General features: G+C 39.9%; 1 protein-coding gene across 3 annotated transcripts; it reads left to right on the forward strand.

Annotated features, from left to right (window-relative positions):
* Positions 1–3,597: 3,597 nt before the first annotated feature.
* ypel2b (yippee-like 2b) lies at positions 3,598–25,234 on the forward strand. 3 transcript variants are annotated; one of them, XM_046863472.1, is made up of 5 exons: positions 3,627–3,796; positions 19,715–19,944; positions 20,906–20,949; positions 21,179–21,287; positions 23,117–25,234. In XM_046863472.1, the coding sequence occupies exons 1-5, from the start codon at positions 3,655–3,657 to the stop codon at positions 23,204–23,206; spliced, it is 615 nt and encodes a 204-aa protein (XP_046719428.1). In that variant the 5' UTR covers positions 3,627–3,654; the 3' UTR covers positions 23,207–25,234. The 3 variants fall into 3 exon arrangements, with proteins under 3 accessions (XP_046719429.1, XP_046719428.1, XP_046719430.1); XM_046863474.1 differs by lacking the exon at positions 3,627–3,796 and adding an exon at positions 6,161–6,375; XM_046863473.1 differs by lacking the exon at positions 23,117–25,234 and having other exon boundaries at positions 3,598–3,796; positions 19,715–19,960; positions 21,179–21,270.
* Positions 25,235–26,685: the final 1,451 nt, after the last annotated feature.

Here is a 26,685-nt window from a genome sequence, read left to right on the forward strand (position 1 = left end):
TGACATTTAAACGGGGCTGGTATATGTAACTATACCCAGGAGGACTTGCTTCATTTAATGCTACTTATTCATTCTGTTTAATCCACGTTTCTGTCAAACACATTACATTAAACTCCTGGTCAGTAATAATTTTGTTTATAGTCAACGCTTTTGAAGTAAGAGATCTAATATTCAACAATCCTATCTTTAGTTCAGATGTGCTGGCTGTGCATTCATTCTTATTTAATTTAATGTTAATTAGGTTACTTAAACAGACTTTCTACCTTTTGGTTTCTCTCGGGAGACAGACACAATCTCAATTTGGTGGACCCTGAGTGACGACTCTGTGCAGCTAGCAGACAGTCAGTTTAGCCTTTTTGTCTGCTCCCTGGCCTTGGCTCTGGATAATCACTGGTTCAATAGTGCTGTTCTGAGACTATACTATACTATAAGAAATGAGAGCAGCACCTTCCGAGTGGGATGGATACTGTCCCGCCTTAACAGGCCAGCCTTGCCCTCAAAATTGCTCCAATCATCTATGAAGCCCAAATTGGTTTTGCTGTAAGATACATCGTCACACTGCATTCTGATGGGGCCAGAGCATATTACAGCATCGGACATTGCTGGCTCCCAGTTTACACCTAACCTGTACTGCTGGTGCCCCTAAAGTCCTAGATAATTTCACATGCCTCAAAATATAGTATTCTATGACCATAGCTCTTTCAGGTTTCTCAGCAGGTGCTTCACTGAGGAGTGCTTCCGTGGGTGAGCCTTAGCATTAGCTTTGGCTTTGGAAGTATGCCGCCGAGTCGTCACCCACTCGCCCACTGCTAGGGCGCTAATGCCGGAGTCGGGGGATGCTAACTCTACCTTGGGCATCCTGACTTTTACCTGGAGAACCTGAATCTGAATGCACTCCTCTAATGCTAGAATCTTCTCAGTCATAGAGCAAACTAACTTACACCTCTAATAAACAAAATTATTGCTAGCAACGGAAAAAGACTGACTATACATTTCACACTTAACACACTGAATGAACTGGATGCTCGCAATATCAGAGAAATTACGTACCTTAATGTGGTTACAAAAGTGTGTGTTTGCAGTTCCAATGGGAATAGCCTACAATCACTGCTTTAAAACAGGGAATAAAGCACTGTTTCAAAAGAAAAGAAAAAAGAAGAAACTGAGCCAATAGAAAGTAGAGAATGCAGAAAGTCAAAACGATCATTTGAGATTATTTGAGGGATGGCGTGGATGGAAAGAAAAATGGTGTAAAGGTGATCATAAAGGAGGAGTACACTAAAAGTGTACAGTAGTGGAGGTGATCAGAGTTTCTGGTAGGGTGATGAATGTGAAGCTGGAATTAGAAAGGGTGATAAATGTCATCAGTGCTTATGCTCCACAAGTGCATTGTGAGAAGGAGGAGAGGGGAAAATTATTGAGTGAGTTAGATGAAATGGTAGAAGGTGTACCTAGGAATAAAAGATTAGTGATTGGGGCAGACTTTAATGGGCATGTTGGTGAAGGGAAAAGAGGTGATGGGTAGGTATGGCCTTAAGGAGAGGAATGTGGAAGGGCAGGTGGTGATAGATTTTGCCCAGAGGATGGAAATGGCAGTGGTAAATACTTATTTTAAGAAGAAGGAGGATCATAGGGTGACGTATAAGAAGATTGGAGACTGTAAGGTGTTTGCACAGGATATTGTAGCCAGACAGCATCGGATGGTGGTCTGTAGGATTGCTTTGGCAGTGGACGAGGAGGAGAGTGAGGACTGAAAAAAGGAAAAGATAGTGGAAACTGAAGGAGGAAGACTGTAGTGTGAGATTCAGGGATGAGGTCAGACAGGGGCTCGGTGGTGGTGAAGAGGTGCTAGATGATTGGGTAACTACTGCAGAAGTGATAAGGGGGACAGCTAGGAAGGTACTTGGTGTAGCATCTGGAAAGAGAAGGAAGGACAAAGCGACATGGTGGTGGAATGAGGAAGTGCAGAAAAGCATATGGAGCAAAAGCAAAAAAAAAGCATATGAGGAGCTGTATGAGAAGTTGAACACTAAGGAAGGAGAAAAAGATTTTTACCGTTTGGCCAGGCAGAGGGAAAGAGCTGGGAAGGATGTGCTGCAAGTTAGAGCAATAAAGGATGAAGATGGAAATGTGTTGACTAGTGAGGAGAGTGTGTTGAGAAGATGGAGGGAGTATTTTGAGCAGCTGATGAATGAGGAAACTGAGAGAGAGAGAGAGAGAGAGAGAGAGAGAGAGAGAGAGAGAGAGAGAGAGAAGGTTGGATGAGGTGAGATGGTGAAGCAGGAAGTGGACAGGATCAGTCGGTAGGACCAGATGACAGACCAGTAGAAGCATGGAGGTGTTTAGGAAAGATGGCAGTGGCGTTTTTAACAAGATTGTTTAACAAGATTCTGGAAGGTAAGAGGATGCCTGAGGAATGGAGAAGGAGTGTGCTGGTACTGTTTTATAAGCATAAAGGAGATGTGCAGACCTGCAGTAACTACAGGGGAATAAAGTTGATTAGTCACTCCATGAAGTTATGGGAAAGAGTAGTGGAAGCCAGGCTGAGAGAAGAGGTGACCATCTGTGAGCAACAGTATGGTTTCATGCTGAGGAAGAGCACCACAGACGCATTATTTGCTTCGAGAATGTTGATGGAGAAGTATAGAGAAAGTCAGAAGGAGTTGCATTGTGTGTTTGTGGATTTAGAGAAAGCGTACGACAGAGTGCAGAGAGAGGAGTTGTGGTATTGTATGAGGAAGTCAGGTGTGTCAGAGAAGTATGTGAGGGTGGTGCAGGACATGTATGAGAACAGTGTGATAGCAGTGAAGTGTGCTGTTGGAACGACACATTCAACTACTCTACCATACTCTGATTTAAGGTGGAGGTTGGACTGCATCAAGGATCGGCTCTGAGCCCTTTCCTGTTTGCAGTGATGATGGACTGGTTGACGGACAAGGTCAGACAGGAGTCTCCATGGAATATGATGTTTGCGGATGATATTGTTATTTGTGGTGAGAGTAGGAAGCAGGTTGAGAAGAGTTGGAGAAGGTGGAGGAGTTTTTAGGTACCTGGGGGCAACAGTGCAAAGTAATGGAGAGTGTGTTAGAGAAGTGAAGAAAAGAGTGCAGGCAGGGTGGAGTGGTGAAGAGTAGGAGGACTGATTTGGGATAGAAGGATAGGAGGTAAAGCTGGAGATATATATATAGGTGGGGGGTAGGTGGTTTCGTCGCGCGCGTGCTCGCGAGTTATTTACATAGTTAGTTATTTCTTGACCGTGTTTTAACGTCACACCGACGTCACACTCCGCAGGAAGCGCGTCGGAGCCGAGTGAGTGCGCCAGGGAAAGTTGTTTTATAACGAGGATGCTTGTGCATGGATCTGATACCACGTACATGGTCAGGAACCGGGCCGAGTGGCGTAACCAGGCGTGCAAAAAGGTTTCCATGGCGAAAGTGACACGTCGTGTTGAAATCGAAAATGCTTAAACACGATAAAACCCAGCTAGATAAACCAATAAAGCCGTGCTCTTAATGATGCGCTTTAGGGGTTTCTTTTTTTTGACCAATCAGAGCGGTGTTTCTAGGCGGGCCCTTTCTCTGATTGGTGGACGGAGATGTCAGTCAGTGTCTGTGACGCGCACGATGATGCTCAATTCCAATTCTGCTCAATTCCATGAAACACCCCAAAACGCGTCCGCAGAGGAAGCACTGCAGAGCACACACACACACACACACGGTTTCTCCCAACACACACGCTGCCTTTCCTTTACAACAAAGCAGACGGTGCTTTTGGGAGTATTTTCAACATTTCAAAGGTAAATAAGAGCTGCATTTATTTGCATTTCTGTCTTTCTTTCTAGGTGTCAAACTTTCTGAGGACTTTTTCTCATCTAGTTGTGGTTTCTGAAGCTCCCTGAATACACGCAGGTGTCAAGTGTTTTCGGATTTTAATTTTTCCAACCAAGTGTTTCATGCAAACTGCATTTGTAATGCGTGCCAGGTTTGTTGAGTGTCAAGACCACCGCGTTATTTCACTGCGTCATTTCAGTTTCATCCTCCGATAACAGCAGAAGGAGGAGATAGAATTAGTGTTCATCATAGTGCTGGGTCTGCCCTGATGATTTACTCACGCACGCGCACGCACGCACGCAGCAGGCAAGCTGTAGTTTATAGAGCTGGGCGCGTGCACTGCAACATATGGATTAAAGTGAAACTCTGTGTGCGCGCGTGTGTGCGCGTGCGTTTGCATAAAATAGACCCTCAATTCCTTCCGCACTTCTTTTAACCTGTTTATTTGTCTGTTGAGTCTTTTACATGTAACAGTCAATAACCACAAAACATGTAGGCCGGTAAATAAAGTCAGCTTGAGACTGTTTTCTTTTGAATGGAAAGTTCCAGAAATAACAAACGTCCACGACTCTAATAAAAAAAAAAAAACCTGGCAATATGACCGTACGCATCGAAATCATGGATATCATCATCACTAGTGGGGGAAAACAGTAAAAGTATTCCTAAGCCAAAAAAAAAAAAATTCAAGAACATCCTTCTGATGTTCAGTTCAATTCATTTTTATTTGTATTGCATTTTACCAATAAACATTGTCTCAAAGCAGCTTTACACAGATAATGCGGTGATAAAGAATAGATATATTCTTTATAACTGTAAGTTTGTCTCTGATGAGCGAGCCGGTGGCGACTGTGGCAAGGAAAAACTCCCTGAGATGGCATAAGGAAGAAACCTTGAGAGGAACCAGGGAACCCATCCTCATCTGGGTTGCACCGAATGTCCATTTCAGATTGCATATATACAATGTTTAGGTGTGCAGTAATCGTGATCAGATACAAACTTACAAACTGTAGTCCTGAGTCAATGCAAGAGACTGTTGACATTAACTACAGTCCAAATCCATCCTCAAAGCTCCCGTTCTTTCTCCATAATTTCATGGATTCCCAGGCTGTTGTTAAATCATCCCCAGCTGCACAGAGTGGCCTCGAGTCGAAGACAACACCATCCAGAGGCAGAGAGAGAGAGAGAGAGAGAGAGAGAGAGAGAGAGAGAAGAGGGGTGACAAGAAGGGAAGGATATGGATTATTAAGTGTCTTTATTGTTAATGTTAAGGAAAGTTAATGTCACTGTGCAGTTTGGACTCCGGCAAGACTCGCTATGGCAGCATAACTAAAAGGGAGAACCAGAAGGTAACACAGACATGAGGGATCTCTGGGATAAGAGACGACCCACCACACCACCGTCAACAAACCTGAGTGAACGTGTGAATGTGAGGGGACGACAGCTTACAAATATCCCAGTTCACCAAACACTCTATATCCATGTTCCCTCCAGATCCTTTACCTAAGAAAAATATACCAATCAAAGGCTTGACTAAATAAACATGTTTTCATCCTCGACTTGAACACTGAGACTGTGTCTGAGTCCCGAACACTGATTGGAAGGCTGTTCCATAACTGTGGGGCTTTATAAGAGAAAGATCTGCACCCTGCTGTAGTCTTTATTATTTGAGGTACCAACAAATAGCCTGCACATTTTGATCTTAGTAGGCGTGGAGGATCATACTGGTACAGAAGTTCACTCAGATACTGCGGTGTGAGACTGTTAAGTGCTTTATACTTCAGTAGTAGTATTCTATAATCAATGTAAGATTTAATTGGGAGCCAGTGTAGACTGATTAAAACAGGGGTGATGTAATATTTTCTAGATCTAATAAGGACTCTTGCTGTTAATGTTCATATTTATTTTCTAGCCCCTGTGTCAGAGTTTCTTATTTTATCTCATCAGGCGATCATCCAAAATCAGTGACTATCCTAGTGGGTAAAAGTTTGTAATCAATAATATGTTGTAAGCTTTTTAAATCAAGGTATCATTGCCAAGTATCCGAACTTCCTGAACAAGTTTGTAGGACATTTATTCTCCTGATTTTATAGTGAAGCTCAGTCAGGTTGAGATCCAGTGCTTGCTCAGGCCAGTGGATTATTACAGACTGTTATTTGACTTCCTGGTTGGACATCAAATAGTCATTTCATTCCTTAGTGTATGTTCACGTCGGTATATTGTCATGCTGCATGATGACATTTGTACCAAACAAGCACTTGGCCATGTGATGTCACAGAAAGTATTAAACTGTCTGGTTTGTTGTTCCTTGCACTTCAGTGCAGAACAATTGCCGCCTGGCATTGTTGCATTTGTGTAAGGACAACATTTTTTTTCATGCTTTACATCTAACTTTCACTCATTCATCTATCATAAGTTTTCCCCCGGTTATAATACCTGTGTTTTTTTTTCCCTTGTCTTCGCCTGCTTCACCAGGTTGTTTTTTTCAATGTTGCAGATGACGGTGCTATTCATCTTGTAATATTTAAAGTAACAGCCAACAGGACCTGTAAGATATCTTTTACTCAAACTTCATACTCCTCAATACTTACCCTTTTGTGATTTTTGTACTGTATCTCTGGGCATTTCTTTTCTTCTTCAATCCTAGAGATTATACTGTATGAAAGTGGCAAGATAATATTGGACCTTTGTCCATGAAGTTTGTGGAACTCGCACTGTGTTATTGTTTAGTACTGATGAGCATTCTCTAAATGAGTTCACTTAGATTTTATTTACCTATATGAAAATCCAGTAAAAATGTATTCTTAATGAAGAAGCCAGAGACAGGGAAAACACTGAGAAAGCATAATAAACATTGAGATGAACATGCCCTCATCTAGGTGGCACTGGATGGTGTGATTATACTGTAAATCATTTACATAAATAGCATTTAGCGGACTACTGCTAGCGACTTATAATTATCTCATTTATACACCTGAGCAGTTGAGGATTAAGAGCCATGCTCAAGGGTTTAACAGTGGCAACTAGGTGATGCAGGGATTGGAACTCACAACCATTGAGCTTCCCTTCCTATGTCTTATCTATAAATCTATACTGTAGAGAGTCAAGCAGTGCTGAGCATGTTGAAAGGAAATCTTCAACCAGTTCTTGGTTCTTAGCTAATGTCCTTCATTTGGTAGAGGTGCAATTGCAGTTGAATATTTCAATTTCTTTACCCGTTGCTTGAAGATAGACAGGCACTCTGTTCAGACATCTGTTCGGACATCTAGGGAAAGTTCATTCCACCACGTTATTGCCAAAACAGAAAAGAACCTTGAAGTATACTTACCTCTTACCCTGAGAGAAGCTGGTATCAGTTGAGCATGGTGCAGTGTGAGGTGTGTTGAGGTCTCTGAGGTAAGAGGGTGCTGGTCCATTTTTTGCTTTGTAGGCAAACATCAGTGTTTTGAATCTGATACATGCAGATATTGGAAGCCAGTGGAGGGAGCACAGTAGTGGGGTGTATGGGAGAACTTGGGTCATTTGGATCATTGTTTTGGATCATGCTGCAACAAGTCAGTTTGCATGGCCCGCAAACAATTTGCTGAATCAGACCTTCGGTCTGATAAGATAAACTTGTTTGGCTCAGATGGTGTCCAGCATGTGTGGCAACGCCCTTGTGAGGACCACCAGGAAAATTGCCTACAGTCAAGCATGGTGGTGGAAGCATCATGGTCTGGGGCTGCATGAGTGCTGCTGGTACTTGGGAACTCTGGGGTTCATTGAGGGGAAACATGGATTTAACATGTACTTTGACATTCTGAAGCAGAACGTGATGCCCTCTCTTCAGAAACTGTGCAGAAAGGCAGTTTAAAAAAAAAAAAAAACGACCCCAAACATGCAAGATGACAACTGGCCTACCTGAACCCTTTTGAGCACTTGTGGAGCATCCTCAAGCAGAAGGTGGAGAAGCACAAATGTGTCTAACATCCAGCAGCTCCGTGATGTCATTATAGAGGAGTGGAAGAGGATCCCAGCAACAACCTGTGCAGATCTGGTGAATTCCATGCCCAGGAGGATTAAGGCAATGCAAGATATTAATGATGCTCACACAAAATACTGACATAAAAACAGTTTTGACATGTTCACTTAGAGTGTACTCACTTTAGTTGGCAATAATGGCTTTATGTTGTTATTTTTAGTGGACAGTGTAGCTGTACTGCAATACGAGCTGCACATTGACTCTACTCTAAATATATACTTTCATTTCTATAGTATTGTCCCTTAAAAGATGTGAGGGGTGTACTCGCTTTTGTGAGAAACTATATATCAAATTTTATATATATATATATATATATAATATAAACTTTCTTTCGGCTTCTCCCGTTAGGGGTCGCCACAGCGGATCATCCGCATGTTTGATTTGGCACATTTTTACGCTGGATGCCCTTCCTAACGCAACCCTCCCCATTTATCTGGGGTTGGTTTCCTGACCGGGGATCGAACCCGGGGCCGCAGCAGATTATAATTATAATTTTTTATTTATTTATCAGTGGTGGACAGTAACAAAGTAAATGTAATTCATTACTGTACTTAAGTAGATTTTACTGAAGGATTTCTATGTATGGAGACTTTAACTTCACTACTTTCCAAAGTCAAAAATCTTACTTCTTACTCAACTATAATTTTGCGAAATCAGTCGTTTTATTTACGAGTGGTTAAAAATGTTAATTATTACTATTAATTGTATAATTTATTTATACTGAAGCGAGTGAAGTTTTATGTCACAGAGGATGTACCGGTGTGTGTGTGTGTGTGTGTGTGTGCGTGTGTGTGTGTGTGTGTGTATGGTTATGTTTGATAATCGGTTATTTGGACGACAAGCAGTAGGCTTGATTTAAAAATTAAAATAAATATATATACATATTTATACATCATTCTCTTTTGTGTAGAACTACTTCTAACACATCCCATCTAACAGAGGTTTGACGAATGATATGCAGTTAGCAGAGAGAGAGTAAAAGAGAGATAGGGAGAGTAAAAGAGAGAAAGGAAGAGAAAAAGAGAATGAGTGAGCACAAGAGTTTGAAGTAATGAGACCGGAAAGCCTTTTAACAAGAATCAATAATTGTTTATTTATTTCATGTATTTTCTGCAGTAATATACATTTAATTGGAATAATTGAAATTATCGGTTGTTGTTTGCCTGTGTGCAATAATGACCAGTTAAGTTAACTTTTTTGTTATTTCAGTTCAATTGGTGAAGTGATATGAGACTGTAATGCGCTCGAGACCTGTTTCGAATAAGCTGTGAAACAATTGTGGTTGAGTTGTGGTTTAGAGTTTCATAACCTGGATTTTTACAGTTATATCACTTTATAGATTAAATTTAATTTGCAAGAGATTCTCATATCTGTTAACGTGCAGGGAAAAAAAGACACATGAACATAGTTAGCAACAGCATCTTATGCAACGGCATTACAGAGAGAGGCATTTCACATATGGAGGGTGAATACCATTTTACTAAAGCAAAAAACCCAGTTAAGACTCCTACCCTCTACACTACAACAACAACTGTGCACCTACATCATCTGGAGCAGGTCAGAATCAATGTTTGTCTAATAACATGACAAAAACATAAAAAGACAAGCTGAGACAAGCTAGCTAGCTTCGGGGTTGGCCGATATCTCACGATGTCTAGCTTTTCTTGAGAATGTATTTTTAAGAATGTCCGAGACCAAATCAATTTCTCTTCCCCCGTAGGCATAAAAAAAGTCTAGCTCCGATGTATTCATGTGTGCAGCACTACACATGTGTTTTACCAGTGAACTTGGCTGTAACAGTTTTCCTTTGACCAACCAATCAGAGGACAGAAAAATGAGGCGAATATGAAATTTAAATGGTTAAAGAAACAGACTCGTTGATAATATTCCTTATGGTAAAAACGCCAGCAGAACAGACTTTGCAGGCCCTGGGCAGATTAGATTGACATGGCAGCACATAAAGGCTGAAATCTGCTTGGACAAAAAATGTAACATCTACATACACGTAGTGGAGTCAGTGCAACCAAGAGAAACGCTACGAAATTAGGAGAATATAAATAATAAACTGCTGGTAATAAATTAATACAATTTCATAGAACAAATATTAGAATTTATGTTGTAAATGTAGGTCAGTGCTTTTTATAGTGTTTAGGCCAGCAGAAAAGGCCTTGTTGGCCCTGACCACCCACCACTGATATATATATTTAGGGCTGTCAAAATTAATGTGTTAACCGTACTAACACAAATTAATTTTAAACAGCACTACTTTTATTAACATTTATGCCACGCGTATCTCTCTTTTACAATCTTCTTCTTCTTTCGGCTGCTCTCGTTAGGGTTCGCCACAGCGGATCATACATCTCCATAACCCCCCTGTCCTCTATACCAATTTTATTAAAAATATAAATAAATAATTATAAAAGAAGCAAACCTTTAACACCACTGAAAGATTATTTATAATCACCAAAAATTTGTTTTACTGATGTGCCAAATCTCAAAATGAAGCACCAAAAACCGCCATAATGCACACATCTGGCAATTAAAAAGCATCCGTGTGGAAACATAGCAAAAGTTCCGTCTGATGTCCTGATGATTTACGTAATTAGAAACACCGTAAATAAAACATTTAAAAGAATTATTTGCATTCATGCTCTATTTTGAGTATGGTTTTTACTAATAATAGACATACATTTGCATAAAGCATCTATATTTGTCCATGCCCATGTTGATTAGAGTATTAAAAACTTGAAAAAAGTGATTTTAAAAGGTATTAATTTAAGGTAAATTTAGGGCACATAAAAATGTGCGATTAAACAAATGACAATCATGCGATTAATCACGACAGAATATTTTAATTTATTGACAGCCCTGATGATATTGATATATATATACACACAGTACAGACCAGACAGTTTTCTTTATTTTCATGACTATGAAAATTGTAGATTCACACTGAAGGCATCAAAACTATGAATTAACACATGTGGAATTATTTATGGAATTATATACATAACAAAAAAGTGTAAAACAACTGAAAAATGTCATATTCTAGGTTCTTCAAAGTAGCCACCTTTTGCTTTGATTACTGCTTTGCACACTCTTGGCATTCTCTTGATGAGCTTCAAGAGGTAGTCACCTGAAATGGTCTTCCAACAGTCTTGAAGGAGTTCCCCGAGAGATGCTTGGCACTTGTTGGCCCTTTGCCTTCACTCTGCGGTCCAGCTCACCCCAAACCATCTCGATTGGGTTCAGGTCCGGTGACTGTGGAGGCCAGGTCATCTGGCGCAGCGGCGCAGCACCCCATCACTCTCCTTGTTGGTCAAATAGCCCTTGATGCCTTCATTGTGACTCTACAATTTTCATAGTCATGAAAATAAAGAAAACTCTTTGAATGAGAAGGTGTGTCCAAACTTTTGGTATGTACTGTGTGTGTGTGTATATATATATATATATATATATATATATATATATATATATATATATATATATATATATATATATATATATATATATATATATATATACACAGTACATATATATATATTAGCCAAGAAATAAAGCATTAAATAGAATACACCAATATACATGTGACACTAGAAGAACTTATTTAGTTATAAAATTAAAAGTTAAAAAACAAAAAGAAGCTAGTTACAAGTCTGCTGTAGTTGCCATTAACTAGCATTAGGATTTCTTATATATATTTTATTTTTTTTATTATTATTATTATTATTTTCTTTTTTTTTTATAAAAGACACATTCACAGCTTTAGGCAAAGCTACACTATATAGGCAAAAGTATTGGAACACGGCTATTTCAGGTATATGTTGTTTTTAATTATATGTTCAAAATTTCCACTTCAGCATGACAATGCCCCTGTGCACAACGCCACTTCCATAAAGATATGGTTTATATGGGTTGGAGTGAAGATCTTGACTGGCCTGCTATAGAGTTTTGACCTCAACCCTATTGAACACCTTTGGAATGGATTAAAATGCTGACTGCACGCCAGGCCTCCTCACTGTACATGAGTTTACTAACCCATTGTATCTGAATGAGACCAATTCCCACAATCGCACTCCAAAATCTACTGGAATCTTCTCAGAAGAGTGGAGGTTGTTATAACAGCAAATAGGAACTACATTTGGAGTGGAACGTTCATAAAGCACATCTTATAGTCAGGTGTTCACAAACTTTTTTTCAAAATGGTGTAAGATCCACCAGAGAAATGTGTTTTATTGCTGTCATCTGAAGTCAGAGCGTAACATGGACTGTTAATGTTTGTACAGTCTATAAAGTTGTCAAAAATTGAAATGTGCAGACTGAGACACAATATTGTTTTGCTTATCTTGAAACTGCTGTCCCACATTTTCTGCAGAGAGTTGAATCGTCCACGTTTATATTTGCAGTTATGGTATTTGGCAGGCACCCTTATCTAGAGCAACTTACAGTTTCTTTATTCATATACCTGAGCAGCTGAGGGTTAAGGGCCTTGCTCAAGGGCCCAGCATGACGTAATAAACCTATGACATTCTGTTTCAAATTCCAATACATTAACCACTGAGCTCCAACTTCTATTGCAGTAGTTTAGAATCTATCAGCGATACTGTTGTCAGTTATGCCAAGCTTCATACAAACTACTGGCTGACCTACAAACAAAATCCCAAAAGGCAAATAATGGCCATTTTGTCACTTCTAACATCTTGATTCACACTGAACCCAAATTTATGAACCATACAGTGATGCAATGTGATGCAATTTAATATAGATTACCGTTACCTTCAGGTTTACATTTTCAGCTGAATAAAACATTCACCAATATAAAAGTCATAATAAGTCATCAGTCCAACTTAAGGCAGTGTTTGTGCAGTGTTAGTTTAATGTTTGATTGTCGTTCAGCAGTGTATAAAACATGTCCTAATACAGTACGTCTCACTAGATCTCTTGCCCATGATGCACAGAAGTGTTTATCTCTCTTTCTGCTCTGATTGAGTTGTACTGTCAAAGTCACATACCTCTCTGTAGCCCTTGTCTTTTTGTAATCCCGAGTTCTCCACATGGTCTCATCTCTGCAGTGATGTTTATAAGTGTTTTGTTGATTACATTCGCCTAAATTGATGCAGCCTGAGAGTGTGCACCCCCGTCTATTCAGCACAGAGCAGACACAACAACAAAATCGGTATTTGATTTGACCTTGGTTTTATGTCCTGTCATTAGTCAATCACATCCAGATAGGCAGGAAGAGGAAATCTGAATGTTTCATATTCATTTTGATATCAATGCAAATATATAGCACCGTGTGTTCTCTCGTCACTGTGACAGTGGAACCGTTGTAAGAAGGGCTTTTTCAAGGCTTTAGGGCTCGCCTCTCTTCCTCTGCAGTGATGGGTGGAACATAAGGACGTGCACACTCTGCCCTCCTTCCTTTTTTTTTTTTTTTTTTTTTTTTTTTTTTTTTTACGGGCAGCGCTGCTTCGGTTACATAAGGAAGGTTGTTGTGCTCGGCAAGAGTGTACCCAGTGCGGACTGCACCACCCATCACCACTGCATCAGACCCTTTCTGAGGTGCTTTTCAAGAAGAGAGGCAGGACTGTAAACAAAACTTAAAAGGGCCTAGATTTTATACTTAGATTTGTAAAAAAAAATGTTTACATTGTTCATGGGCATGACTTTGAGCTTTTGTGTTTTGTGTGTGTGTGTGGGGCATGTGGGTGGGGTTGGGGTTTTGTGAGGGGTTGTTGTTCTGAGACTCTGTTGTGATAAACAGTGATGATCATGATAATGGGCAATTATATCAGTTTTAGGAGGATTGAATGCACTAAAAAAGATATATATATTTTTTAATGAAAAACATTTTATTTATACATATATAATATAAATATAGTGATGATCAAAATGCACATTTTGTATAATTATGTTTAACATTTCAGAATTCATATATATTTTCTCGAAAAAGAAAGTTTATTCAATGTTTACTATTGACAATCAAAGGTGCAAGTGCACAAACAAGTGCAGATTATTTCTGAAACGTCCACTGTAGATACATAGAGTTACAGCATGAACAATGAATGACAAAGGCTAAACAAGGAGCGTTGTGCAAAACGTGACTGTTGATTTGAAACAAAACGTTAATTAACAATAAAAGTCATGTGACGCGAGAGACATGATCATATGAGTAGCAGTAGCTGATGAGAAATCTGTAGAAAATTTCACTAATGCATGTATGCTGACTTCTGTAGAAAATAAAACAAACCAAACGTCATGTATTTTAATGAAAGATACACTTTTTATGCAAAACATTTCCCAAAATAGATTATAAATTACAAAACGTTCAAGCTTTAAATCTACATTAGCAGAGGCAGGATGACTGCGCCAAATAAATCATTCCCTCGTTCTTGCTGCTCGGTGGTATTGGGATTTCCGTTTTAGCAGTGGAAAATTATAGTCTTGGAGAAATAAAAACATCAGTCATTAAATCTGAACTTCCTTTCCTCTTTTTACTCATTTTCCAATTAATGTTAACTGACTGGTAATATATAGTGGATGGACTTCAGAGTATCCACATGGTGAAGTTCTTCACATTTAGATAAACTGTTTTTGGGAGCAGATTTAGTGCATGAAGAGTTTTTGTAAATGTTCTCCACAAAAATATGTGCATAGCATTGAGTCCAGACTATTGCTATTTGACTTCCATTAGTAGAGTTTTTTTACCATGCTGAGTTGGGTGACATCAAGAGTGTGATTATAGTCTTTAAACAATACAGAACACCAGTGGTGTGCTAGTTACTAAAAAATAGTAACTAGTTACAGTTACTTCATTCAAAAAGTAACGCAATTACTTTGTTGATTACTTACACCAAAAAGTAATGTGTTACTGTTAAAAGTAACTTTTTAGTTACTTTTTTAAAGAAGCTTCTTTAATAGTTACATTAATGCGCTTTTATGCGTTATTATCTATACAAACACAAAACTGACTTAAACACAAAGTAATTTTTAAACACTATTTTATCAAAGTCAGAGCAGCACAAACTGAATATATCACAAGGATTTCTGAAATAAATAACAAAACAAGCTGAATTATATATTCAGAATCAAAAACTAAAGTGGCTTCTGCATCATAAAAGCTGTTGTGTTGAGCTCTTAAACATGTTCTTTTCACAGCTGAAGTATGAAAACTATCAACAATGTAGAACAGAACACCGGTTTAGCTTCTAGCTCCTCAGGCATGGAGGTCCTGGAGGAGCTTCAACAGATTGAAGTTGCTGTTTATCGCAGTAGATACGAGCTTCGAACCAGAAAGACACAGCTTACATTTGCTTTAAAAGTTTTTGTCTTTATACTTAACTAAAGTGAAATAATGAGCATATTTCCACTTTGAGAAACTCATCTTGCCTCAACTCACCATTACTGCTGCACAGACCTGAATAAACAGAGACACGCCCTTCGTGTATTCAGAGGGTAATCCACCAATCCTACAGTGCGTCTTCTTCCTGTTTACAGTGGTTCATCCACCAATCCTACAATGCCACGATGCTGTAAACAGGTTAGGTTGTTATCTACACTCCAGCCGAAATTCATTCATTTAAAAAAGTAACGGGTAACGCGCCATACGGTTACGGTAACGAAGTTTCTTTATTTTAAAAAGTAACGCCTTACAGTATTAGTTACTGTAAAAAGTAACGCGTTACCGGTAAAGCGTTATTGCCCAACACTGCAGAACACTGGAGAAGGAGAACCAACATTAGCACTGGAATGTAAGATTATGAGTAATGTTCTTTCTACAGTCTTATACAGTCACTGTGGTTATAAAACTAGGAGCTACTGAGCAACTCATAAAATAGCACAACATTTGCGATCATCATAGAACCAACACCATCTTGGAAAGGTTCTGTAACTGAACATTACCTGAATGTTGAATGAAGCGGAAATATTCCTAAAATGAAGCAAATGTATGCTATTTTATTTTTGTTTATATTGGCCTAAGATACAAGGAATGGCCATCATTGTGATATTGGCTATTGGCCTCTCTACTGAGTTTATATCTGCAGCAGTATTGGCCCCTGAAAAGTCCATCAGTTGACTGATCTGGTGACTATGATGACCAGGGAATAAAAAAAATAATTTGTCAAAACAAATGATCCTTTCCCTTTCTGCTCTTCAGACCTTTAGGATGGAATTCTTAGCAATTGGAAACCACTCACTCCAGCTTAATATACTTCCACAGACTAAATATAAGTTACTGTGGACAGTATTACTCAAGATCCATAAATTTGGATTTGGACTGTAATTAATATAAACTGTGGCCTCGGGCTGCAATTGTCATAAAAAGTTGTACATTTGTCTCCAACAGTAAAAAGATAACCTCAGCAATGATTAAACTATAATGAATGGACATTCTGGGTCACTCAAATGAGTTTTCCTTTTGAGTCAGGTTCCTGTCAAGGTTTTTCAACATCTTATGAAGATTTTCCCTCACTACTATCACCTCTGGCTTGCTCATTAGAGATAAAACCTATAGGAATTAATGAATTCATTAAAATTTTATATTCCTTATCTGTTTAATTATGTAGACATGCTTTGTGACGTTGCCTATTCTTTTAAGTGTTCTACAAATAAAACAGCTGGCCTGAGTGGAATGTTTTGGGGCATGGTCCGTCTGGGGAAAAAGAAGACATTTAAAAAAAATTGTAGATTAAAATTAGAAATGTTTTATTCATTTGCAGTTACTTTTTTTTCCTCTTAATGGACAAGTGGGCCCAAAGCATTCCAGCAACAGAGCCACTGGTATTTCCTTTAACCCATTTGTAACTAGGGATTGGCACTGGAAACTAGAATCATGAGTTGGAGCAGCAACTGAGGGAAAAACCAGCAGACGGGATGGTTCAGTGACAGGTTCTGGCCATATCCAGATGTCACTGTGGAATCAGGATGGCCAGGAATCACAGAGTTGCACATTGCTATGGTCTACGACATTGTGATTCCTGGCCATCCTGATTCCACAGTGACATCTGGTTCTCTGCTAGCATAGTGTTGACGTGCTAACAGATGTGGTAACACACGTGGTCGGAATAGCACCAGTTGCGCAGCGCTCGATGTACACAGGACGATGTCTGTAGGCACACTGACTTATGAAGGTAGGTGCTTTCTGTGACTGTGCGTGTAGCCTTCTGCTGCTGTTTGCGTGTTACAAAACTCATCTCGAAACTTATTGATACCACCTCGTAAACTGCTATAATGGCTCTAGGCTGCAATAGCCATGAACAGTTTTGTGTCCACTAATGAACAGATGATGACCTCAGCAATGATGGAACTGTAATGCACAGACATTTGGAGTCTGGTTTCTGTCAAGGCTTCTTTCTCATACCATCTCAGGGTTATATATTACTCATTAAAGATAAACCTATTGGGGCGAATTTCTGATGCTGAAATGTGTATTTGTAATCTAATCAATCCTGTAAAGGCGCTTTCGGACAATGTCGATTGCTTAAAGCGCAATATGAATAACGTCGAATCAAATACCGTGGTCATTTAAACCCACGTCAGAGCGAGTTTGTGATTTTAGCAGTAGATTAGAACATTTTCTTCTCGTTTTAATTCCGAGTGGATTTGATTAAATTGATTGGGAAGGATTTAATAGTCTGCTCATCCTCATTAACCACACCACATTTACCTTTTAATCTCATTTAATGGTTCCACTCTAGCGGATGTTTGTGTTGGCGGAGGACCTCTGGGGACAGTACTTAAGTTCCATTGGTCGCTAAAACATTATGGAAACAGTATAAATTTGCCCCTTCCCATTTAAAATTAGGTTTCAATTTTCTCAGTAATTATAATGCGATGTATTTATGCCAACAAAACAAAAATTATTCTGTGTGCTGCCTGAGGTTATACTATTGGGCAGCTAATATTTCAGTGCTAATGGACGTGGTAATGAAACACCCCAGGCTCCTGGAGAAAGTATGTGTATAGCTGAGTCCTGAAATACGTGTATAGTGGTCAGCTCTAGGCATACTGCGGACACAGCAGGTCGCCCATGTGCCAGTACATTTGTTTTTGAATGCATCAGTTTGTGCGTCTGCATGTGGGAGACTACTGTGTGTGTGTGTGTGTGTGCATGAGTGTGTGTATGCAAGCTCTCAGTGGCCTCATTATGCCCACGCCTTTCCAGGGTAACAATAGTACAAACACAAGGGTTGCTTTCCACAGAAGCATTGATTTGTAGCCCCAGCGTCTTCTCTTGCTGCAGAGGTCTCTCCATTTACAGTTACAGTTACATATATTTACATGTATTCATTGCACACATGCTATTATTGTTGCTGCAAGTTTCCAGCAGTCGACCAGAAAGCGCTCTCCGTTTCCACAGGATGACGTTATTGCTAACCGCAGCTCATTGTGGCTACCGTGGGGCTGCATCTTAAAATATATTCTTACAGTCTCATTACACTCAGTGGCTACTGTATTAGGAACCCTAGGAATATTAAGGACAGGACCACTTTTGCAACCGAATAATTTTAGCTCTTTGGGGTGTGGATTCCACAGGCTTTTAAAGACATAATGGAGTGTAGGGAGTCCATGTAGACATTTTTGCATCACAAAGCTGCTCTACTGGACTCTGGTGAAATATACAAAAGTGTATTTGGATATGATTCGCTTGTTACATGGCCCAGGCTGGATGCTATTAATATTAGATGGTAATTTCAGAAGTAGTAGCTTACTGGTTTAGATTTGTAAGACTGGTAAGAGGATTTTGGTAGTGGGTTCAATTCCCAGCACCAACAAACCGCCATTGTAAGACCCTTTTGCAACCTTTAACCCTGAACTGTTTAGTTTGATAAATAGGATAATTGAGTTGCTTTGAATATGGCCATCTGCCAATGTCGTAAATATAAATGTAAATTGTGACCATAATATATTGCTAAACTGTGTCATTTAAGCCAGTGGTTCCCAACTCCCGGGCTGCGGACCGGCACCGGTCCGTGGGTCAATTGGTACCGGGCTGCACAGAAAGAATGCATAGCTTACATTATTTCCGTTTTATTTATTATCTTGATTTTTTAGCTTAGGTGGCTTTTTCCAGTCTTCACCTGTTCAATTTCTGTGAATCTGTAGCTTCAGATTTCTGTTCGTGATTGACAGTGGTATGACTTGATTTGGGTCAGCGCTGTTGTAGCTCATCCACCTCAGGGTTCCACATGTTCTGCATTCTGAAATGCTTTTCTGCCCATGTTTGTAAAAGTTATCAGAGTTATCATATCACTTCATTTAGCTTGTACCAGTCTGGCTATTCTCCTGTGAGCTCTCAGAGGATTTGCTACTCACTGGATGTTTTGTATACCTGTGTGTGTGTGTGTGTGTGTGTGTGTGTGTGTGTGTGTGTGAGAGAGAGAGAGAGAGAGAGAGAGAGAGAGAGAAAATCACAGATTTTCCTTTTCTGAAATACTGTATAATAATGATGCTGGATGTTAATTCCAGACAAGATGGATTGATTATGAAATTTTAATCTAAAGATTCACTGAAGCTGAAACCAGTATTTATATATTTGTGCTGCTTTTTCATGTTTTGGATGATTGTAGGTATTATTATGAAAGTGGCTAGTCAGTTCAGTCTGTCATCTCTGTGATAGAATTCTTATCTCAGCATTCAGACCAGCACTAGTTCACACTTTGTTACTGTATTTTCTGACTTTCACTGTATTTTTCTGTTTCTTTCTGTGTGTTTTCTTTTTATGTTTTTCATGTCCCTTGCTATCAGCATGCATCCAGTTCAGTGTCTCTCTCTCTCTCTCTCTCTCTCTTTCTATGTTCATATCCTTGTATATCCTTAGTCGGAGACACCCCAAAAAGTTTTGAAACAATATTTTTCTCCCCAGGTGTGTGTCCCACCCCACGCACCACCACGGCCCTCACGTGTGTGTTGCGCTGTTTCCCATGTGAGCCGTCCTGGGCCGGGAGCCCCTTCGTGCAACGTGCACCAAGCCCGCCTATGCTCACCATGACGCGCTCCAAAACCTTCCAGGCCTACCTTCCCACCTGTCACCGCACCTACAGCTGCATCCACTGCCGCGCACACCTCGCCAACCACGACGAGCTCATCTCGAAGGTGATCGTGACTTTCTGTATGGAATTTTTTTTATTATTATTTATTTGTTATTTATTCACTTTTTCGTTTAGTCAGTTTGAAACCCTGTAAATGTGTGAATGAAAGAATGAATACCGTAATTTCCGGACTATTAAGCGCACCCATATATAAGCCGCAAATAATTTGACAAATATTTTTATTTTTAGCATAAATAAGCTGCAGTCTACACTGAAACTAATGAACTTTACACAGGCTTTAACGAAAGACAGTGTCTGTTACATGGTGTAACGGGTGAAATATGTTGTGCTCCTTTAAGAGCAGAGCGGTATTTTGGGAATAGCCTGTCGCCGCATTTTTCCGGTATTACTGCATGTGTGCAAGACTGAGGAATATGTCCTTATTATTTTCTGATGCTCAATTCTAAGTTTCTTTGACTAACCCGTAACGCTGTTGCCAAGAAAACATAAAAAAGCACGAGTTTTGGAAACCTGTCTGTGCTTATATGATTTCTGTTGCAACTGGAGTTAGTTATGGAATCTTATCCATATTTATGATGTGGTGCGGCCCGATTCAGTGGGAGTGCATGCGATTTAATATAAAGAATTTCATTGGTTCACCTGAACCCGTTCCGTAATTTCATTGGTCTAATATTATGGGTCTCAGTTTTTTGGTTTTGAAGCTTGTGAAACCGGGAAAAACCCAGGAAAAATCCATAAATTAGCCGCTTCATTGTTTAAGCCACGGGGTTCAAAGCGTGGGAAAAAACTAGCAGCTTATAGTCCTGAAAATACGGTACATATCAAACTGTGGTAGCAGGCAAGAGCAAACATGATCAGAGCAGGGGAGATGACAGCTTGAGGTCAGACTAGCAGATGCCGCACAGCTTGTTGTAACTGTTTAACACCGACGAGACAAAATGCAGGTTTTGATCGACAAATCTGCTCTGAGATGCTTATAAGCTGTTTTATTGCTTTTCTTGTAGTCTTTTCAAGGGAGCCAAGGCAGAGCGTATCTTTTCAACTCTGTGTAAGTATTTAGCGAGGGTGCTTACCTCCAGTCCTCAGGGGACAAATTCCAACACTGTTTGCTATTTTTTTCCTGCTCTAACACACAACAAAACCTGGTCAGATGTGTTAAAGCAGGGCACTCAAATTGTACTGGACTCTAGCCCTCCTGAACTGGAGTAGTATATGTTCATACGATGTAATATATATGCTTATTTTCCACACATTCTCTTTTGTCTGTCTCTCAAAAGGGTGAATGTAGGTTGTGGTCCAGCAGAAGAGCGAGTGCTCCTCACTGGTCTGCATGCAGTAGCAGACATCTACTGTGAGAACTGCAAAACAACACTAGGTTGGAAATATGTGAGTGTAATGACATATGCAGACACTTTTACACCAGTAAATGATCTCCAGGCAACACACTGCTCACAAACATTGGCCCCATTTAGGCATTTGCATCCAAGTATGCTCTCTAATAATCACAGGAGCATATTTGGACGTACAGTCACAGGCACGCATCAGCTGATTTCTGATCTCTAAATAGATAACAACGTACTGTCACACCATGCAATAGATTGGAAGTCTACATTTAAAGTCAATCCCTAAGAGGCTTGCATTCTTTGCTCTTCACAAGGTGTCCATTTTCGCTCAGCAGCTGCACCACTTGCTGGTATTTTTATGTGTTGGTGGTTCTGGATTTCTGTTTAGGCCTGTCGAATAAGTTATTAGGGCACGTACATATGGCAAAATGTAGAAACATATGCACCCAAAGGTGATCTTGTTATTTAGGAGGGGACCATGAGGTTGTTTGGAGACGTTATTACCAAACAGACCGGTTGATTTTGAGAAATTTGAACAGACTTATCTTGATTTTCTGGGAAACCCAGTGATATTCATCAAATTATTTGTATAGAGTTGCGTCATCCAAAGTTACCAGGTCAGTAGGCTATAGAGAGATTATTTTGGGCAGTCTCTTTCTGGAAACTATACAATCGGTGAAGTTTTGACTGGGGGCAGTAGCTAAATCATTAACCGGGTTACTTCTAGACACATTACTGCCTTTCCAAATGCACTTTTTGAACATCCCATTCCAGATTTCTTCTTGACTGTGCTGTAAAAATAACCTTTGCTCATCTGAAGGCTTTCCACTAGATTTTGGAGCGTGGCTGTGTAGAGTTTTAGAGCTTTAATGACAAGATCATTAGTAAAAGTAGTATTACAGTTCATCAGAAATGTGCTCAGTGGGGTTGAGGTCAGGACTGCATGTTGGATACTTGAGTTCTTCTACTCTAACTTTTGTCTTTAAACACATCAAAAATGTCTTTAGTTACCCTGGTTTAAGAAGGAACCTGAAATGATACCGTATACAAGTCTTTACACTTGTGTGTTTTCAACTCTGCTGCAAAAGTTTGGGGAAGGCTTATGTATGGGAGTGTGGGTCACATGTTTATGTTCATGGCTTTCGGCATTTGCTCTATCAGTAAAAAATATACTGTATACTAGTTGATGGTGATACTGGTCTTTATGAACTAAGAAAAGCATCAGTCTATCAACTCTTTTTATGCTAGTTTAGTTTTTTCCAAGAGTCTTTTGAGGCCTGCTAGTGATTTTTGGACATCTAGGGGGAAGTTCATTCCACCACCAACTAGAGAATGTGTGCTGTGAGATAGGTGGGCGTGATCCGTTTTAGCTTTGCAGGCGAGCGTCCGCATTTTAATTTGATGCAGGCAGCTACAGGAAGCCATTAGAGAGACTGTAGCAATGGGGTGCTATTGAAGAACAGTTGAGGTCCCTCAGCGGCAGATCTGCCAGAAGGGGCTTACAGTAGCTCAGTGTAGAAATGATGAGCACCTGAGCAGCCTGCGTGGATAGGAATGGAGAAATCTTTCTGATGTTCTTAAGGAGAATTCGACATGAGCGTGTCAGATTAGCCATGTGAGAGGAGAGGAAAAGATGATTTTCCTAAGGTTGCACACAGTGCATGCAGGTGAAATCAGGGACTTGTCCATGGAAATCGCAAGATTATTCAGACACAGGTCTGAACAGCTCATTTGAGCTTACACATGCCCAGTGGTCTAGCCAGCTGTATTATTTGTTTCTCCATGAGAAAGAAAAAAAAGAAAGAAACTGATCCTTTTTGAAACTCCAGTCCTTATTCTGCTCTCTCACTCTCTCTGTCCACCTCTCTGTAGGAGCATGCCTTTGAGAGCAGCCAGAAGTATAAGGAGGGTAAGTTCATCATCGAACTGGCCCACATGATAAAGGACAATGGATGGGACTGATGTCAGAGGGAGCTGTGATGGAGTAGGATGAAGCCAGTTCAGATGCTGGCTGTGTGGGTAAACAAGTGACGCTGGTTTTTCATGTCGCCTTCTCTTTTGTATTCTATTTACCATTTCTCTCTCTCTTACACTCACACACACGCACACACACCCACACAAACACTCCTTGTTCCAGGGTTGCAAGTGTAAAGTCAAGGGTTCTGAATAAGGTAGAGTGGAGAGGCAGTTCCAGGAACAGTGTATGTGCTTGTGTGATCGCTAAATAAGGAACATGTGAACACATCCAATCAAAGGTGTGTAAACATGTGCACTCGCCTGGATATATATATTTACACCAAACTAGTTATTAGCGTGTCCCGCCCATTCTAGCCCAAGATAACCCAATGTGTTCGTGTGCATCTGGGGGACCCATCAAACTTGGCAGGGTTGGTGGGGGGGGGCTTCACAGAAATAAGAGAGTCTTTATAGGAGAGTGTTAAGGTGATTATCCCAAATCCAGCTGAGTTTGGCCACTGCCAGCACGGGCCAATGACGACAGGTCTCTGAATAGGCCTCTGATGGAGACAGCCAATGAAAAAGGCCCATATGAGGTGTGAAACAAGTCACATTGGCAGGCAGTGCTTTTTTGTTTTTGTTTTTTTAAAACAGGACTGCCCTGTTTCACACTAACATCTGATTCATTCTGAGTAGTTCTCCTTTGCTCATATGTACAAAAGTGAATGTTAACCAGTATATGTAACAGGATACATGGTGTATTAAGACCTAAAAATCTGTATTCAGCGTTAGCCGTTAGTTGCCTGCGCTAGTCCTGCTTTTGTTGCTTGAATATATTTTTAGGAATTACAATACCGCCGGGCAACAAGGACGGGATTTTCAGAGCTTTCTCACATGACGTGTAGAAGACGAGGTACAACACTGTAATACTGCCTCCTAAAACACAATCTGGAAAATAACTCCAGAGATTAAAGCCAGTTAACATTGACACCATGATGGTGCGTCCACATCAACCAAAGAACGCGGGTCCAACTATAACGAGTTAGACGAACACCAGAAAGGCTGTAGGGACATGATGGGCCTTGTCTTTACCAGGCAATTGGTACATCAAGTGCTGCAGAAATGCAGAAACACTACAAACTCTTTCATTCATCGTGCGATCTGCACTGCAAGGCGGTTAGCAAAATATAATTATAAGAATGTGGCCGTTAATTCACATTTTCCAGGCCGATTATATTATTCATACTTTCAACAAGCAGCACAAAAGCATATCACAAAATGACATCAATCTATACATATATATTATTTTTTATTTATGCAGCTCTCTGGCCTCAGGTTTAAGTATTTTGAGTTTTCTAAGTACTCACTCCATATATACATCTGGTATGGGTGAATCTGAGGAAGATGTAGCTATAATCAGAAAATTCTGTACAGTATCAAATGTATCGCTGTCATTATTGTGCATTTCCAGCATGCATTTGGTTCATGAACACACCGAAATACCCAGCGATTACCGTAAAGCTCCGACACCTGCAGGTTTTGCGTGACGCCAGGTGCCAAAAGACCAAAACGTGTTGTGTGATCCTAAAAAAATGCTGTAGTGCTGCATGTGTCCGTCTTTGTGTGCACCGATGAAGATCAGGGTTTAAGAAGTAAAAAGTAGCTTCAGGCTAGTTTTTGGTCTCTGAGTTATTTCTTTCTTCTTTTTTTTTTTGGATAGATATTAATATATTTCAGCACTTACATGTATATTAATTAGAGGAATCACTGTTTAGGTTGATCTTTGTTGTGTTTCCGACTGTAAATAAAACATATACGGTTTGTTATTTATGACCTCTGATATTATATTGTGCTTTCTGTCTGGAGCCCTAATTGGGTGTGCAATATTTGCCTCGTTTTGTTGTTGTTTTCTTTTGGTTTTTTTTTACTATTGACAAATGTTTCGAGCTTTGTGTCTTTTATAAAAGAATCATGATTATATATTAACTACTGCTGGAGCTCGATCTCAATTAAAATATGAAACATGGTAAGTTACCTTGTTTGTCGTGGTTTGTTTATAAATCAGATTTTTGCAGAGGTTGCTTCGGGCCTCGGGAATGTTTGATGTAAAATATGCACTTATTTCAACAGGTGATCGCTATAGTTGAGAATGGACGAAGACCGCGGCTGTGCTCTACTCCAGTACTGTATGTGAGGTTCTACGGGCTGTGCACTGCGTTTTCCTGTTTACAGCTGCACATCTCTCAGGCTTTGAGTTGCACTGCAGATCAGGTCTCCTAGCAACTGGGTTTCTCTCTTCTCAAGTTGCGGAGGAGTGTGTGTGTGTGTGTGTGTGTGTGTGTGTGTGTGTGTGTGTGGCGAGAGAGAATTGTCGTTATTCATTGTCTGGGTCCAGTATTTATCATGTGTACACACACACAGTTCAGAGAGTGAGGTTGTCTGACGTCTGTGGAAAGGAGTGTGGGTGATGTATTTGCTCTTTATTTCCTCGTGCCATCTGTGCAGGGTGCGAGATGAATGGTGAGGGCTCTCAGTGTTACATGTGGGATGTAAAGGCTTAGGAGGTTTTTTTTCTAGCAGACACTAAAGGATGATTGTATCCATACTTACAGCCCATTATGAAAACTCTACCTTGAGCAGTAATTACAGTGGGAAAGCTTTCAGTGAAAGCTACAACATTGGAACGCTTGCATTTGGGGATTTTCTTGCATTTTTCTGGAGAACTTCTCAGACTCTGTTAACAAGGAGCAGTGCTAAGACACTATTTTCAGATCCCTACTGAGATTTTTAGTGGGGTCATTTAGGAACATTGGCTTGTTGGAAGGTGAACCTTCATCCAAACCTGAGAAGTCAGAGGTAACAGTAGGAACTGACAAGACAACATGAAGAAACCTTGAGAGGAACCAGACTCAAACCCATTTTTTTTTTTTTTTTTTAGATTTTGAAAAGATTAGGAATCAATTGTGTAGAAAAGTCAAGCCAGACATGATTGGGTGTGTTGAAAGCTTTTTCAGTGTTCAGTCTAAGCAAAATGAGTCCGATTATAGTTCAAGTCTACATATGACTCATCTTAGATTATATACACTACAGCAAGAGCTTGGGCATAAACTAAATGTATGATAAATCTTGCCATATGAGGATATCTGCTTCATTGTAGGGATGGAACTGGTCACATGATGATCCTGGTGTAATTCCACTGCTTTACTTAAACTATTTAGACTTGTTTTTTTTTTTACAGATCATAGAATCTTGTGTTTCATGGCCTGAAAGAGGAGCCATGTTGTGTTGTGGAGAGGCATACCTGCCTTATCTGTGAGCTATTAGAATGTTCCATCAGAGTGACTTTTAGGCTCTTGGTCACCTCTGACTAAAGTTCTCCAGATTTACTTGATTTGGACCTTCAAATATACAGAAAGTTTTCAGTTCCCTTCCCCGTAACCCCTGTTCTGACACAATCCTATCTTGAAGGCCTACCATTCCTTATA

Source organism: Silurus meridionalis, chromosome 12, assembly GCF_014805685.1.
Source record: "Silurus meridionalis isolate SWU-2019-XX chromosome 12, ASM1480568v1, whole genome shotgun sequence".
Taxonomy (NCBI): Eukaryota; Metazoa; Chordata; class Actinopteri; order Siluriformes; family Siluridae; genus Silurus; species Silurus meridionalis.